The 18,332-nt window shown below is 47.5% G+C and overlaps 1 protein-coding gene across 2 annotated transcripts in view; it reads left to right on the top strand.

The window, feature by feature from the left end:
- CABLES1 (Cdk5 and Abl enzyme substrate 1) overlaps positions 1–18,332 on the top strand; it is a 112,429-nt gene that overhangs the window by 67,763 nt on the left and 26,334 nt on the right. The window contains exon 4 of one of the 2 annotated variants that reach the window (XM_047696646.1): positions 2,998–3,075. The exons of the other annotated variant lie outside the window; for it this stretch is intronic. Coding sequence (XP_047552602.1) covers positions 2,998–3,075 — 78 coding nt within the window. The remainder of the gene's footprint in view (positions 1–2,997; positions 3,076–18,332) is intronic. 2 annotated transcript variants of the gene reach the window in all.

The following is an 18,332-nucleotide window of genomic DNA, read 5'->3' as shown; positions in this document are numbered from 1 at the left end:
GGAAAAGGACCGGCCTGACTGGACTGTTGGGAAACATCCCATATTCATAGTTCCTAAACTTGACCTGTGCAGTAGAATAACACATTTTTCTGAATGAGACAGGCTGTCAGCCTCTTCTCGACACCTAAATGGTGAGGGCCACACAGCTGAGCGCTCATTTAGAGAACAGTGCAGCCCATTTGCTAATAGGCACGTTGTGGTTAGAACTTTGGAAAGAATACTTAATTTCACATGCATTTATGTTCTCTCGTTTCCTTGTTCTAGTAGAAATGTCCCAACAAATTGTGTGGGAAGGAAGCACCCATTAGCACTAAGTAATGAAGGAAATGCGCTAACACTAAGCCAGCTGAGGCTGTTCGATCCATTCCTTCCTCTGTTGCAGGAGATGTGGATACCGAGCGCCTCAAGGAATGAGTAGTTCCAGACTTTCCTCCTGAGTGGATTTCAGGGGCTGGTGGGGGTTGTTCAGAGAGTTCTCTATCCTTCCACCTGGGAAGGCACTCCAGCTGAGCAGAGCAGGAGAAGGAGGCACCGGGCAGCTCTGAAGTCAGGGTGGCTGTGATAGGTCACCCTCTGGCCCCACCCATTCCCAGCCTGGTCACCTACAGGCGGAGCTGGAAAGCCACCCTAGAAAATGTGGTGAAGGTTGACTTCTCGGTGTCCAGGAAGTCCATGGATACCCAGTCAAACCCACAGGGGCAGACTCTTCTAGTAAGTCTTAGTGAGGGGCAAAGCATCAGGGCACAAGGTAGAGAAGGGCATGGCTTCATATCTCCGACTGGTCTTACCTGCTAGTGTGTCCCCTTTAGCATGTCACTTAACTTACTTTCATCAGTTGAAGCATCTAGAATTAGGCATCTAATGGGTACTTAATAAGTATTAACTATTATTATGTCTGTGTAAGTAAACATGCAGAGGCCTTATAGTGAGAATCTGCCACTGGTCGCCGTGAGTGAGAGCCCGAGGAGGCTGGCTGGTATTTAGCAAGGTGGCGTGCTCACGATTTATTTAGATGTTGGCCCTGGAAGCCTTGGTGGCCCACTCTGCTTGTGGCATTCTTGTTCTTGTGGCAGTGACAAGGTTTGGGTCTGTGGTACCTGATGAAAAGCCTCTCCTTCTAGAGAGGAGAGACAGCTCTGCGTGTGGGCTACACACCTGCAGTCACGTGTCATCCTCAGCTGCCCTTGGGCACACCCCTGACGTTTTAGCAGGCCTGTATATTTTAGCACAGAGGTCTGAAGAGGTTCAGAATCCAGGTTCTCTGCTGGTAAAACTTCCCTCAGTTTTACCAGGGAAGAAGGCGGTTCCCAGTAAAACTAGTTAATATTTATTGAGTGTCATTGTTTGCCAGGCATTGTTCCGAGGGCTTTCCCAGTACAGACTGACTTACTCTTTACAGCATTCCTGTGGGCTAATTAGTAATTTTATCCTATCATTTTAGTTGTGGAAACTGAGGCTCAGAAAAGTTAGTAAGAGGTAGAAGGTCATACAAAGATGACACAGCTGTTGAGACTGGGACTGTGCCTTCAGTCCTGTTAACCACTGGCGACATGTGTCAGTGTGGGATGAATGGGTAGCCCTGGTCCTCCCTTCCCAGGGACGGGGACTCGGGTGCTGCTGTGAAGCCCAGCATGGCCCTGTTTATGGAGGAGCTGCCGTGAGCCCCACCCTTGGACGCACCCTCTGGAAGGGCCGGGCACCCTCTGCAAGGGCAGGGAGGCAGCTTGAGAGCAGCCCTTTGTGATTGATGTCCTCCCCAACAAGGAAATGAGGAACTTGGTGAAGGGGGAGGAAATGCTTCCTAGGGCCATGACTTCTGAGCTGGATTTGGAAGAGTAAATAGTTAATACTCTGAGCCTACTAAGTTGGACATGGCAGGCAAAGGACGGGCATGCAACAGCAGGGTCTTTTCAAGGTAGGGGACAACAAGTCCTTTAACATGGATGGATGATAAAGTTGGGGGTGTGGGATCATGTTTGCTGAGACCAGAGAAGGAGAAAGAGCCAGAAGACAGAGGGCCTGCTTGGCCATGCCAGGGAACCCAACTTTATCCTGGGCAGGTCAACAATGTAATATCGTAGTTGTAAAAACAAGGTCACAGTCTCCCAACCTTGATGCAATTAGTAATATTGGGATTTTTTTTTTTCCCCTCTGATTTTTCATCATGATTATTTTAGAAAAATATTACAAGAGTAAATTTCATATCTGATGTGTGTTTCTACTGTGTTAAAGAATGTTAGGTTTTTAATCTTCTCCACTTGTCTTTTTTTTTTTTTTTTTTTTTAAACCAGCATTTCTTTTTGGCAAAAGTTATTTTCATATGCCAGGATAAGTACTTGAGAGAATTTTTTTTAATGTTTTCTTAAGTGGCCTTTGATTGCATAAGAGCATCATGCAGAACTGTTTCCAGTCGTATCTTTATAGCAGGAATGGAGGCTAAGACTGATTATGTAATCGTTCCCTTAATTTATTCTCAGAACCTAACGTGCTGCCAGCATATAAAAAAAAACGCCAGTGATCACAGTGGCATCTGAGCGTCTCTTGCTCACGGTTTCTGGCACTATGGCTTTTGCATTGTTCACTGCAGAGGAGACATGGATGGTTTCAGTGTGGCATGACTGTTGGCAGCACTGGGCACCCCAGACTCATGGCTCTGTCTGCTCCATCTTGCTGTGCAACCCACAGCCAACAGTTCCCGCTGGGGAGGACTCGTGTGTACTCCTTAGAGACCCGAGCCGGCGTCTTGCGTGCTAACCTCTGGGTAAGGAGAGGCCGCGTGCTTTAGCTGCGCTGAGGTTGCATTTTGCAAGGAGCACAGAATACCATCTGTCAGAGGAGGCGGCGGGACTGTGCAAATATTGCTGTGAATTCCATGAATGCTTACTTAATTGCTACAGTTGTTTCTTTTCTTTTTTTTTTTTTTTTTAAATTTAAGAGTCCTTGCATTTAGTTTGTTGTTTGTTGTCTGTTCTTTTTTTTTTTATTCTTATTTTTTAGAATAGTCCTTATCAGTGGCAGAAGATCCTTCTGTAGTATATTTTCAGTGCTGCCCTATCGTGACAGTGCCCAAGTTGGGTATGTATATGCATGCTTGCTTTCTAGTTCTCTGGGTGAAAAGTTGTGACACCATGTGCATAATGTGGCTGCCCTTTCTGTTTCCAAGAACTTGCTTGGCTCTAACACTGCAAACTGAGTACTTATAAACTGGGAAGAAAGTTCTGCTTTCTTTTCAGCCAGAAAGCTTTCTTGTTATTGTGGGTGGGTGGGTGGGTGTGTGTGTGTCTGTCTCCGTCTGTCCTCACCGTCTTGCCTGCTGTTTACAAATGTACATTTTGTCCCCTCTTCCAATGCTGTAAAGCAAGAGCAATCCGGGGACCCACCCCATTGCTCGGGGCCGTGTCGGCTTTTGGAGAAAGGTAGGTAAAGAAAAAAATCAGAAAAACCATGTGAACGTCCTGCCTCTTTGCATCTTGGGCTTGAGGCTAGAGACTGACCAGCAGGCTGGAGCAAATACCAAAGCAAAATGGTACAGGAACAGACCTATGTGATTTGCCACAGGCCAAAAGAATGCTTACTTCTCTAGGTCAACAAGCCTTTCCTTTTGCTTTGAAGAGAAGTAGGTAAGTGAGGCTCTGTCCTTGTGGAGCCTCTCCTTCACTCCCTGTGCCAAACTCTGCTGGTTCCTCTGAGTCTTCACGACCTTGCTCCTCACATGTCACCGTATCCAGTGTTTGTCGCCAGGGAGCTGGCAGTATTTAGGGTAGGACAGCTCACCGCATGGGATGCCAGGAATCGTGCGGCATGTTGACTCCACTCTACAGGTGAAATGCTAGAATTGCCCCCTGGACCCTGTGACGATGGCACACTACCCACTCATGACCGCTGCCCTGTGGGAGGGTGGTGTGGCCTCTGGTGCTGACTCACCATTTATTCATCTTCCACCGTATTCCACGAGCTCTCTCCCCTGGTCATTCCTGTTCACCATGGCTTCCCCCCCCCCGCCCCCAGCCACTGCCCCCCATTAGACTTGGGCTGTTCAACTCAACCACAGTCCTTATTTCTGCTCTGCACCGTAAGCTTCATGGGCAGACAGTAGCGCATCTTCATGGAATTCTGACTCGGTCCTGTATTAGATGTGCACCTTAAAGAGTCGCAGTAATCTTACTGTTGATTGAGGGCACACTTTGTGCGGGTCCTTTTCACTCCCTGTGTCCTTACAACAACCTTACAAAGTAGGTGTTCTCAAAAAAGTAACAAACCCTTTCGGTCAGGGATTCAAGGATCACCTGGGCGTGGCCTACAGAGCTGCCTGCAAGAGACCTCATGAGGAGGCTTGCTTGACCTTACCGACCTGTCGTGGTCCCGGGTTTGGCTGCACCTGACAGCAGGCTTACTTACTCCCTGTGGAAATGGGTGGTACTAGCTCTCAGACTTCTGCATGACCCAGAAGGCCAGCTCACTAATTTTACACAAATAATCATGCCAGGGCCCAGATGATGTTGGTGTGACCAGCCTGTGAACACATTTCCAGGGAGATCTGAATCAGCCTGGAAGGTTGTGTGCAAGTTTGTCCTCTCATGGTCAGCTTGGATGGCCACTGTGGGCTTGGCCTTATTTTGTATTTTTCTGGGCTTCCCCTGCTAACCTTTCTGACTGATGTATTCGTCCTCCAGCCATGGTCCATTTTCTCATGTACTGAGTGCTTCCTATATGACTAGGTGCATGGGTAAAGACAGTAAAAGATGGGCCTGGTTCCTGTCTCCTGAAACTTAAAACCACGAGGAGGAAACACATTAAAATTTCCCATACGATTAATTACTACTTTCAATTAAGGCTTTCAATTAATGTTCAGCCAGGGGACTGCCAAGTCTTTGACTGAGAACTCATCTGGTTTCTTGAACATAATCTGACTTCTCTGTGCTTTCATCTTAGAACTGTTCGTGTTTGTTTCATTCTGGAATGGTGCTCTCCTTTCCAAGTTCTGAGGCCCCCTCACCATGGTACCCAAGTACTTATCCCCATTTTATAGATAGGACCACTGATCCTCAAGAGTTATGGTCTTAAACATCGCTTTGGGCCAGAATGGGAATTTGAACCCAAGTCCGTCCAGCCCTGGGACTTCCTGTGACTCACTCTGGCCAGCAGGCAAAGTAAGTTCCATATTCACAGAATGCCGTCTGCGAAATGGAGCTTTTATAATAACTGCCTCACAGAGGTGAAGTAAGACTCCCAGGGCAACTGACTATGCACGGTCCAGCACAGCCCCTGACAGTGGTACATGGGGCCAACTTGTCAAGGACCCCAAATTTCTTAAGTAAACACAATGTGGGAATCAGTGAGGAGAACTTGGGAGACTTGCCATTTTCTGCTTGGGCAAATCACTTGCCTCTGCAGGCCTCTGCGAGCCTCTGCTTGTTCCTCTGTAGGATGGGTTCACAAGTTACTACCAGTGTTGTTAGCTTTGAAGATCCCTGCATTTTATACAGAGCTCGTGGGAACACAGTTTAACTTAAACTGCCCAGGAAGAGATCACCCCTACTATCTGTGATTGATATCCTTATTAGAAATACGTGGCCCTCCTCATCTTTGACACTGGGGGAGAGGGGCATCTGTCACTACCTGGGTCGCCTTGACTCCTGCTGGGAGGGCCCTGTGTGTTACCAGGGAGATGTCACCGGGTGGCCAACTTGCTCACCTGTGCTGCTGGTGGCCCCAGAGGAAGTAGCAAGGTGCATTTGGGGGCTCACAGGGCATAACCTCTTCCATCTTTTGACATGAATAAACTCTACTCCTTCCTACTTTATAAATGAGGAAACCAAGGTGCAGTAAGGTTAACTTTCTTTAACAAAAAACACCGGGTCCGTTGTAATGCTTGACAGACAAAAGAACGTGCCTGTTTCTGTAGCATATTCTGCTTAAGAACTCACACAAGGAAGTACGAACACCACTCAAAATATTGTAATTTAGCAGTAAGACAGAAAAGCAGTTGTGCTTTGTAAATTTTTTGATGAGCAGACATCCTAGAATGAACAACTGCCACTTAAAATTAGGGTTTTCACTAATTGTTTGAAATCACTATGCTCAAATAACGGAAGTATTTATTCCAGTAAATTCTATACGTCCGTATTTTACGGCACTTTAGCTCATGCCTGTACAAACCAGTACCTTCTGCTGGAGTTCTCAGTGTGACTGAGATTCAAATCTTAGAATTGCAGGGCTGGAAAGGATTTCAGAGATGTAGTGGCCTGGCCTCCCTCCTTCATAGCTGGGACCCATCGGGCTCAGGGGTGGACGCCCAGCAGAACCAGCCGCTCCAGAGCCCAGTACTCCAGCCACCTTAGCCTACTGACTTCTTGGTTACTGGTTGCCATTTTTCTGCTATGCTTATGCACGTGGACTGAGCCACAGGTGCCTGATTATTCCAGACAAGCAAAACCCCGCTGCTGAAAGGGATGATGTCCAACTCCAACTTCATCATAAGGAAGTTTTAAAAACAGGAAACTCAGAAGTTCATCCAGTGTATACTTGAACCTCTTTTACAAAGCATCTATCAGGATGGCCTTATCTCTTTCCGGCTCTGTTTTCTGGCTTCTCATGCTGCGCTGGAGCTTCCCAAGTCTGGCTCTCACGTCTTGGCTGGACCTGCCTCCCACCCTGACCCCAAAGCTTTGTTCTTGGTTTTAAACTGAAATGAGCACACACTTTGGCTCCTGGCATCCATTGACTAAGGCAGACAGGCCAGTCTCAGGAGAGGTTTTACTATTTATTCGTATACTCACTCGTGCATTTCTTCTGCCCCTATGGGTGGGTACAGACCTTGATGGAGGCTGGGGAGGTATAGGGATGAGTAAGACTCATACTCTAGGAGCTTATGATCAAGCCGGAAGCCAGACATGGAAACAACCAATCCAGCACAACTGGGGATCCCCAAAGAGGTGTTATGGAGTGCTTTAACTCCCCCCAGATCTTTATCAGCACCCACATTTATAGGGAATCTACTATTGGCAGTAAAAGCTAAGAGTTTGCTCTGTGAGTCTCCATCCCCTTCCAAGTATATTGCCACCCCTGCCTGCCTCCCAGGTAGGAATCCAGGTACTGCTGCTTCACAGCAGGATTCACTCATTTGCTCCATAGAACCCTCAGACCTACTATGTGCCAGGCAGTGTTCTAAGCAGTAGGGACACAGTGGTGAACAAGAAGATGTCCCTTTGCTCGTTAACCGTCTAAGGGTAGGAGACCATCAGACTCAAGAACCAACAATGAAATGAGTCCTCAGCGGTGAGCAGCTGGAGCACAGAGGAAGGTGCTCAGGGAATTGGGACCAAGGAATCCGGGAGTGCTCCCCAGAGACCAAAGCTCTTCATCAAGATGAAGTGTGAGGTCTTGGAGAAGGGGAGGGGCATATTCCAAGCCTCCCCAGTGACTTAGGAGGATATAGATAGCCTGGCCCCTTGTGAACTTCTTGGGGTTGGGGTGGGGATTCTCGGTAAGGCCTGGCATTGAGAGAATTGGGTAAAGCACCATTCTGGCAGGACTCCCACTGCCAACCCACACTGCAGCAGTTTGCTCTGGGGGGCAGGGGAGGGGGTGGAGACTGAAGTGGGCTATCCTGGGACGTCCCGGCCACAGACCCATACTCAGCCTGCCCCAGGTCTCAGTGCATACGGGGTGGAGGCTTGAGTAGACTCTCCAGAGATCCTGCACACTCCGTTCTCACCCTTGTCAATTTTGCTAATGTGGAAGCTGTTAAGTCTGGCTGAACGAGGAGTTTATGAATGAGGCATGCTTTTCACATTTTCCATCCACCGACGATCAGCTGCTTCTAGCACTCCTATGTGAATAATGAGTCTCCATTCAGTTTTTTAAAATTTGAGACTTAAAAACAAACACGGGTCTGGTGACATTGTAGCTTTGTTTGGTACATGGTTGCCTGGTGAGGGCTGGATCACCCCAGGGTTGACATGCAGGGTTTGGGGTCATTTGGATGCCATCAGGTTAACCTTCAAGCTGACCGTAGTAGAATCTTCACAGATTTCTAGGGCCCCTGCTTGAAACAGATTGTCCTGGATGTTTAGTGAGTACCGCAGTCTTCAAACTGTTCTTTCCTGCCTTGATTTATAGATGAAGATTCTTGAGAAAAAGAGTCTGTGTCCTTAGGATTCCCCGACTAGGTAGTCCTGTATGTGTGTGAACATGATAATGGTAGGAACACCTGCTGAAGCATAAAATAATGCTTACGGTACACCAGGCACTATGCTGAGGGCTTTTATACATTCGCTCATTGCATCATCGCCAGAAGCTCATGCGCTGGATTCTGGGATGGTCAGTTTGCGGATACGAGGTTGGGGCAGGGACTAGCTTAGCAGCGATGGCCAAGGTAGCAGGGAGGGCAAGCAGGTAGACAGCAGGCTCTGGGTTCCGCCTGCTGTCTCGGATCCTGCTGGCAGTGACCGGTGCAGGATGCTGGCTGGCTAGTGTGTACCTGGATGTTGGTGGAGCTCAGTGTATGCCCTAGGAGGGTCACCTCCTGGGGACCCAGTGGCCGTGGTGCTGGGTGGTGACCTTCTGAAAGCTTTGGAAGTCGCCAGTTCACCCTGTGGCCTGGCTCCTCCAAGGGCAAACTGCAGATATCTCTAGGGGAAGTCTTGGGTGAAAATAATCTACCATTGCCCTCGCCTGAGGGTTTGTTGGCTAGAGAATAGGGTCTACGTAGAGCGGAGAGGAGGTCGCATGATGCAGGTGTCCCCGGGTGCAGACAGCCTGGCTGCATGTGGGCGTCGCTGGCTGAGGATCCTGAAGTGTTGCTTGCTCAGGTCTCCCCAGTACCCACGCAGCCACGGCCAGGTCACCCACAAACGCCACCAGGAAGCGATCGAGGGACTGGTAAGCATCTTCCTCCTGTCTTTACACTGTGCTGGAAGATGCTGCTCTTTGAAAAGGTGTGCTAAGTAGTTACATCAGCACCAAACATGTCTTCATTTCACAAAAGGATTGGTGACAGGGTTTTTTGTTTGGTTTGGTTTTTTTAAAGATGGTTTTCTTGCCTGCTTAATGAGCTCTCTTCCTTCTTAAAATATCATTTGATTACAGAGTTTGCTTGCATACAACACTTCGAGAAATCATCTGTTAGGTAAAATTAGGTGCTTCTAATAATTGTCTTCCATTCCTGCTCTTACAGTTTAGGAATTCAGAGTCTTGCTGTGGCTCTGCTGGGCACGAAGGGATGGAGTGCAGGACAGATAGGCTGAGACGACAGGCTCCACCCTGACTGTTGGTGGGGAGGCAGTGGACTTGGGATTGTCCACAGAATGTCCAGGACAGAGAAAGCAGTATAGATACCCAAGAGTGACCCAGTGGGAGGCAGTGCAGCGGGGACAAACATGCAGCCATGCTCTGGGCTGCCTCTGTGGAAACATGCTGGATGTCGCCACCCCACAGTCACCGGAAGCTCTGACCCCCAGCTCCACTCCATGTTATTTCCACCTCCAGCCTCCACGTGAGGACTTCTGCTCCGCAGAACACAGGCTGCTTCCAGGTGTCTGGGAAATGTAGTCTTTGGCCTTCCTGGGTACTGTGGGCCCATCTCTGGTCTCTGCCATCAGTGGCTAACTGGAGAATCCACCTGTCCCCACACTGAACCTGTGGAGGCCACCAGAGGACTCCAGGCCTTAACCTGGCCTCAGTCCCAGGAAGGAACCATCAGAAAGTAAGGGACCCTTTACTCTGCCCCTCACTGCCCCCCGCAAACATGCTTCCCTGAAAGAAGAAACTATTAGTGTTTGCAAACAGGCATGTAGTTTGTAAAGAAATAATGACAAAAAGGAGCAAAAAGACCTTGCAGTTAGCCAGATACTCACTCCAGCGTTCATTCTTTCCCAGACTTCTAAATTTTCCTGGGTATTTTTTGGTTTCATCTTGAAGAACTTGCCCTTCCTTTACTATTTCTCTAGTATGGATCTATTGCTTCAAGTTTTCTTTTATCTGAAAATGTCTTTGTTTCACTTTAATTTTGTTTTTATTGGTTTTTTTTTTTTTTCCAATTTTATTGAGAAGATGATGTCTAGTCAGACTCCGTACATCTCCAAACCCCAGGCGAAAGCAGCACCCCCAGCCCTGGGCCCAAGACTGGTGCTGCCAGCGCGTCTCATCCCCTTCCCGGCCTCCTCACTTCTCACCAGTGCCTCTGCTGGCTCCTGACCGAAGCGCTCAGCTGGGACTAGTGTTGAGTTTAGGAAAACAGGACCGAAGTCAGATACGTGGGAGCCCTCGCACTCTGAGTGTTTGTTGTTTTTTGTGACTCCTAGGTTTCTGACTCCTGAAAGCCTCTTTCGTGATTTTCTAGATTAATGAGCATAGAGACAGGGCCTTGGGCTCTGGCCTCACTTCTCCTCTCAGACCCATCTTCTTCCCCGTGGCTTCTCTTGTTGGCCTTAACAGGATGCCTGGCCCCGTAATAGGTTCTCCTTGCCTTTGGGGCTTTTATACTTGGTGCAGAGCTTGAAAGACTGTTCTTGTCCTTCAACCCATTGGAGCTTCTTACTGAAGGAACTCAGACCTCTCCTCCAGGGCCCTTTCTCAGGTGACGGTCACAGTCCACCTAATGCCCTACCTCAAGGCCCTACTAAGAGGCCGCTCGTGTCCTGTGGTACCCTTAGGCCTGTACTAGCACTTAACAAATCTATTTTAACATCTTTGTAATTTGTCCTTAACCCTCCTTGAGGGTGTGGATTGGTTTTCAAGGCATTGCTCACACTGCAGTGTGCTTAGTAGACACGGTGTTTGTTGAATAAATGAATATAGACAGGATTTCTGAGGACTGTGTCTCTGGACTTTTGAGAATGGCTAATTTTATGGATATGTCATTGTCCCCGAAAATGATGGCCAGACTGTCACCTTCCATAGGAGCAAGTGCTCTCCGGAGTCCTCAGCCTGGCACCCCATCCCTGAGGGTGTCTTGATAGGAATGGCAACACCGGACAGGCAGGAGGGGCCTGGAAGGTGCCAACAAGGATGAGCGGTCATGGGCTCCGCACCCTGCTTTTCTGCAAATAGCTGTCGCGGCCGCAGTGAAAGCTGCTAAGTCTGCAGTGACTAAAGAGGGTGTCAGGCTGCAGGCACTAAGCCCCAGCTAGGTTTCCTCCCCTGACCTACCCAGCCAAGTGACCTCCACGTGTAGCTTCACTAACACAGTGTATCACTCATGCTGTGCTCTTGGAGTTCCTCTCAAATACTAACGCCCTGAATATTAACCCCAGGAATGCCAAGGGCTTTTTGCTGATGTCACACCTGGTCTTCCCAAGCCCCATCAGGGTTTCCTGGCTTTAGCTGACTTGCTTTTCTAGCCCTTGATCAACATGTGATTTTTTTCCTTTCATGTATACTTAAAGCAATGGACATCTTTGGGTTGACTTTTGTATCGAGTTAGAAGGGGGTGGTTTTCCCAAAGGGGCAGTGGGGAGTTTCACCTCGTCGCTGGTGCCCTTTCCATGTTGGATGAAGTGATGCTTTTGCTTTGGTCCTTCCCATCACCAACTCACACCTTCACACATTGGTGTGTAGTCTGGTCCTCGCTGTCCAGCCTTTTCTGGGGCCTAGCATGGCCAGGTGTGATCAGGGGCATGTGTTGGGAAGGTGCTGGAATTTTCTTGCATGCTTAGATTGAAGACTGGCATCAGGCTGCCCTAACTCCTTTCAAGTAAACTGCAGTTGGGCCCCTGAGTCCCACTAATCATTAGCAGGAGTGAGTTGTCACTCATAACGGCAGGCTGGTGGGCTGAGCTCAGTGAGCAGAAACCACTTCCAAGGGTATAGAAGCCCCTCCTCGACATGAGGGCATTGCCACTTCTCGGGGCATCCCCAGGCTAACTCACTAACGGATACGTGACCCAGAAGGTTCGCCACAGAATGCTATTTCACGTCAGTTCAGTGGTAAGGAGCACACTTCAAAGATAGACATTTAGAGCTGGAAGGAACTTGGAGATTGTTTAGTCCTGTGGTTTTCAGACCCTTTTTTTTTTTTTTTAAGCTGAAGAAACCATTCCTCAAATACAAGTTTACACAGAATGCCCATAAATAAAATAGCTAACCAAACAGTTATTCCAGAAAAGTGGGTGGGAATGAGAAGCCCACTCATTTTCACTCCATCCTTCATGATCCCAGTAGAAAAACCACAGCCCTCCATCCCTGCCTTCACGGCTGATGGGCAGCTGAAGCCAAGGAGCATAGGTTGCATAGGATAGAGTTGGTGGTCAGGCAGACTCTTCAGTCCCAGCAAATTAATTAGCTTTGCTGGTGCTCACTCATCTGTAGAACCGGCTGTGATGTCAGCCTTGGAGTGTTGAGAGTATCAAAGGAAGTATTACATATGAAAGCTTTGAGCAACCTGCCAGGCCATATGTACTAAGTACTCATTAAATGTCCGCTTTGGTTCCATTTTTGTCCAGTCACGGAGCTCTTTCATTGCTCTAAGTCTGCCCCACCATAGCAGGTCTCAGTTCAATTTTTGATGAGTTAGCCAGCACTATGTTTCTGCAAACACAAAGGATTCATCTTCAAATCTTCTTTTATCTGGTCTTTAAATTGTTTTCCTTAGTGGTACATGGCTTATTTTTAAAAATCTAGAATGTATGTGAAAATGAAGGTAAAATTTATTGAGCCTTTACCTCCTAAACAAAACCTTCATTAACATTTTGGCCTATTTCCTTCCAGTCTTTTTTTTTTTTTTTTTTTAAACTTCTTATCCCGTAGTACACGTGATTGTATGGGATAGGAGGAGATGATTGTTTTGTTTTGATCTTTCTTGCTGGTGGGAAGAAGCTTTGCCAAATCCCACCTTTCAAAACAAGCTATTGGAAGCTGGTCACTGAGAAGAGAACAGATGTTGCCCGTCTCTTTCACTATAACTGTAACATCAAACCTTCCCATAGCTGTAAACACTCTTTTCAGATTAAGCTTGTAAATTATACTATTTTCTGGGAAAAGTCCCAGCCTTAAACCGGCTCCTTTTCTCTCAACCAGCAGTTTGCCAAGGCCTGATGGAGTCTTTTTGCCTTTTATCCACATGAGTCACTGCCTTCTCTTTTCTAGTGTAGATCTGTGGTTTGGCGTGGCAACCCTTCGCTTACAAAATAAATTGCAAGTTTCCCGACTCTCTTCAGTAGGCAGACCCAACTTTAATTCAGCTCATCCACACCTCTACCTAAGACCACTGCCCCCTCCTCTTGCACCCCAGCCCTGTCCTCTGGGGCGCTGTGCCGTCACCCTGGGACCAGGAGCTGCAAAACAATTTATGGGTTGAGAAGTAGAGAGAGGGGAGAAACTATGGACAGGAACAACTTAGGAGTAAGGATCCTGGGGTCCTGAGAAGGAAAAGGATCCCCAGAGAGGGAGAGGGAAATAATGCAAACTTGACCCCCTTTAACATGTTGCTGAAGGTCAGCCCCAAACCAGGAAACCATGAGAGAGACTCTACTTTTTCCTATTTCTTTCCCCCCTTACACCCTCTGACCTGTTGCTCCTACAACCAGAGCTCTTGCTTCACCCAGGGCTAGTTTGGTGACATTATAGGCTAAAAGAGCACTGTGTGGGCGATCTCCATTTGTAACATAGTGTCAGTGGGAAAATGCATTCCAAGTTCCAGACAGCCAGCTCAAAAGCTTTGGAAGACAACCACTGGGGCGTGAGAGACTGCAAGGGTTGTATTGAGGGCCAGTCCCAGGACCATCTCTGCATACGGGAACTGAGACAAGTGCCCAGATGCACTTTATTTTCTGAAACAGACCTCAGTAGGTATTTCTGTATATAGGGATCTGATTCAGAAGGAAGTAGCAGTGAACCGAGTTAACTTGTGACTCAGGGTTATGTAAAGTAACCACGCTGGGTGATTCCAGCTTGTTGATGTGTGTGTAGGAACGGACCCATTCAGATAACCAGACCTGACTAAATGATAGTGACTGGGTTCGCTTACTACTGTTGTATCTAAGACCATGCTGTGAAGGAGATGGCTTCCCAGTGCAGCACAGGTTATCTCTGGGGGCGTGTTTTAAAATAACAGTGTCCAGGGGTACCTGGGTGGCTCAGTCATTTGAGTGGCTGACTCTTGGTTTCAGCTCAGGTCGTGATCTCAGGGGCATGAGGTTGAGCTCTGCATTGGCTCTGCGCTTAGCAGAGAGACTACTTGAGATTCTCTGCCTCTCCCTCTACACTCCTTCCCCACTTCCCCTGTCGCTCACTCGCTCTCTCAAATCCTTTATTTATTTATTTATTTTTATATTTTATTTGCTAGAGAGAGAAAGAGGGGAGCGGCAGGCAGAGGGAGAAGCAGGTTCCCTGCTAAGCAAAGAGCCCAGTGCTGGTCTCTATCCAGGTCCTTAGATCATAACATGAGCTGAAGGCAGACACTTAACCAACTGAGCCACCCAGGTGTCCCAATAAATAAATAAATCTTAAAAAAATAAATAGCAGTGCCCACATGGTATTTGTTTGTGTCCTTAGCTTTTGGCATGGGGGCCTTTCAGATGAGGTCATCCTCTTGGGTCTGTTTCCTGAGTGTTGATCATTGAGAGATCAGCCGTAGAGAACAGCTGCTTCTGAGAGGGGGCCTGGAAGCCTGAATGCCCCCTGCCATCCCCCTCTTCCTCCCTACCCACTTTCTCCCAGAACATCTCTTTTTTGTTGTGGAAAATTACACATTCACAAATTGTGTTTCTTTCCTCACACCAACCATATTCCCACACAGAGACAGATTCTGGAATGATCTCATGGATGAATCATGCCGTTATCCGGCTGTTTATAGGAGCTGCCTTTAGACAAAAGATTTTGGTGTGAGCTACATTGAGACCGCTTCATTGTCTGCCAGTTACCCTTGGGGGACTGGCTTATCGATGGAGTGCTGAGTGTGAGGCGCAGGCCTTGTAGACTAAAAGCCGCTTTGATTTCATTTTTTCCTGTCAGCCCTGGGCTTTGTTCCATTGACTCTGAACTGTGGTGGTGTAACGCTCTGCTCTGATACAAGTAAGCAGACCCAGTCCAAGATGGCAGCTGTATTGTATCTGAAGAGGCGAGACATAGGACTTCTTAAACTATGATAAATACTTAAATCACTGAGTTCCAGTTGATGCATAATCTCTTAATTAAAATTAAGTGGTATTTTCTAATCCAGCTTTCAGGCTTTGCTCTCTGCAGTAAATCTTTTTTTCTTTTTTTTTTTTTTTTTTTAAAGATCTAGAAATCCTATTAATATTTAACTGGCTTTTAAATTATTTATGCATCAAAGTGTTTAAACTATTGTTGTCCCTTAACGAGCAGGTGCCCAGTGGTGCTTCTGTTTGGCGTTACAAGGTCTCAAGTTTAGAGCACCATTAAATGATCACAAGTGGCAGTCAGGCCATCCTGGAAGCTAAAAGCCCTGGAAACTAGTTAATTGGATTACTCACACAGTTCCATCTACTTTCCAGGTGTTAAGTATTTAAATCATACCTTTTTTTTTTTATTAGGAGTAACATTGATTCACTAATCATATACTCCTTAAGAGAAAGGGCTTACCTTATTTTTTTTTTTCTTTTTAAAGACTTTATTTGTCAGAGAGAGGGAGCGTGTGTGCATACGCAAACAGGGGAGGAGGGGCAGAGGGAGAAGCAGACTCCCTGCTGAGCGAGGAGCCCCATGCCAGGACTCCATCCCAGAACCCCAGGATCATGACCTGAGATGAAGGCAGACATTTAACCAAGCCACCCAGGCATCCTCAAACTTCTTGTTACCTAATAGGGAATCTAGTTTGATCAGTTCCATGCATTATGGCTCCATGAGTATCAGAAAAGGTAATGAAAGATCATTTTGCCTGTTAAACATGATGAAATCAGGAGTTGGCCATAGTGTGGTGGCAGTGACCTAGTTAATCCCCTTTGGGTACCAGGATATCTAGATTGGCCATCTGCTCTGACCAGATGATTCCACAACTGCAAAATCATCTGCATTTACTGTTTGCCATGAGAGCTGAGACCAAGACCGGTCCGGCGGGGGGATTTGCAACCACCAAGTCACAGGCTTTCAAGGAGAGCTACACTCAGTGAATCGTGGGCCCATTCTAAGAATAGGGTTTCGCTCCACAAAGAACCAACCTCTATTTCTGCCCCTTGCTTAAGGGCATAACTGCTGCTTGGCTGTCTCCCCAAATGCATTTTCATCTTCTGTTTTCATTGCTTCCCCCATCTTCTGGGAGCCCCTGCACCGTCCCGCCTTAAACCATCTCCCAGCCACCCCCATCCCCATCGGCCAGACTTTGTAAGAAAACCTTTGTGCTGGGTTTTCAAAGTGTGTCTGTTGCTTACAGCCTCTGCAAAACAAACTTGAATAGATGAGAAATGAGCTCTTGTAGCTAAGTAGGTCTGAGCTATAGCGTCACCCGGGCCTGTGGAAGAGAAGAAAACAGACCCTTGCATTGTCCATGGTTCCCAACCACTGGTTCTGTGAGTGCATTGGTCCAAATGAGATCCTTCCCTATGACCTGCCTAGCCACGTCTGTCTGTAAGTGCAAGCTACAGCTTGTAAACTGTAATGCACACAGCTTTGGCCAGTATCCACATATGGTATTTGAACTTGCCTCCATGCCATTTTTAGAAGAAGGCAGAACATAAATTAATATTTGGACTCTACATGGATCTGGGGAAAATAATCTAGGCCTTTCAAAGAAACTGGAAAGTCCGACTTCATTCTGCTTTCAATTACTTACAGCTGCAGTTCCGTGTTCTCCAGTTTTCTCTCCTGCTCCTGGAGGGTTAATGCTAGCTTTTGAGCCAAACAGATATTTCTGTTTTCATACACGATTTTTTTTTAAAGATTTTATTTATTTATTTGACAGAGAGAGAGATCACAAGTAGGCAGAGAGGCAGGCAGAGAGAGAGAGAGGGAAGCAGACTCCCCGCTGAGCAGAGAGCCTGATGTGGGGCTCGACCCCAGGACCCTGAGATCATGACCCGAGCTAAAGGCAGAGGCTTAACCCACTGAGCCACCCAGGCGCCCCTTCATACACGATTTTAATGAGAATTCAGGACAATGATGTTAGAAAGGAAACATCAAGATTTTATCATGACTCCCTGGGGACTTCTGCTTAATCCTTTTTCACTGAAGTTTTTAAAAGATTCTTTCTGGGTGAAGCAGCAGGACCGTTCACAGTTCCCTTCTGTAGGCAACTCCTCCTGGCTCCCCAGACCGGGGGTGTCCGGGGCCATAGTCTCTTGCTTGCTTTACGGTCACACCTACAGTCCTGAGCGGCTGCCTTACCTGTAAATCAGGTGGCACAACGTGCATGCAGTCTCTGTGTACATTGGTCAAAATGGGCAAACAACAGCATTTTCGTGTGGCTCGTGTTAATACAACGTTTCAGCAAGCACTTAGCTAAGGAACCTAGAAAAGTCTGTCAGCCTCTTTTTTTTTTTTTTTTAAAGATTTTATTTATTTATTTGACAGAGAGAAATCACAAGTAGGCAGAGAGGCAGGCAGAGAGAGAGGAGGAAGCAGGCTCCCCGCTGAGCAGAAAGCCCGATGCGGGACTCGAACCCAGGACCTGGGATCATGACCTGAGCCGAAGGCAGCGGCTCAACCCACTGAGCCACCCAGGTGCCCCAGTCTGTCAGCCTCTTTATGAAAGTTGCCATTTTCAGATGCCAAAAATCTTAATATAGAGACAATAAAAAGCTTAGGAAACCAACATACTACCTAGCTTAGATGAGATCTGTGCCTCGATCGGTGGACATGCACGTGCAAACAGATGTGTGTACAAGTGTGCTCCTAATTCAGTGCCACCAAAACGGCAGCCCGGAAGTTAGGGACAAACTCTTCTTGAATGGGAGACAGAAAAATTGGAAAGTCTGCCCTCAGCCACTGCCATGAAGCTGTGGGTTTTCTGGAGCAGATATATTTATTACCACGTGGATGAGGTTTTGAAGTTCGAATGGAGCAGATAGCAGGGCACCAGATGTGGTGTGTGGAAAATGTCTCATCTTAAAAAAAAAACTTAATATGAACTATTAGTGCCCCACCTCCCCAAGACTGAAGGGAAATTAAAACATAATCATCACTGGGCATCCTTCTCTCTCTCCACCAGGATGTGTAAAGGACCTGGAGTCTCTCTCATGCCTCAGATTTGGGGACCCTGCTGCTCTGTGCCTCACCTAGGATGTGCATTTTATCACCGTCAGGAGCCCTGTTCCAGAGTGTTGAAGGGGTGCAGGGCGTGGCTCCCCTTTGAACACAAGTCCCACAGTTGTCCTTTCCCTCCCCACAGAGGGTGGTCCTGTGCTGGCTCCATCTGCAGGGTCCTGCCTGTCTCCCAC

This window comes from Lutra lutra, chromosome 12 (assembly GCF_902655055.1).
Source record: "Lutra lutra chromosome 12, mLutLut1.2, whole genome shotgun sequence".
Taxonomy (NCBI): Eukaryota; Metazoa; Chordata; class Mammalia; order Carnivora; family Mustelidae; genus Lutra; species Lutra lutra.
Note: the sequence above shows the minus strand (reverse complement) of the source record. Positions and strands in the feature narration are given on the sequence as shown.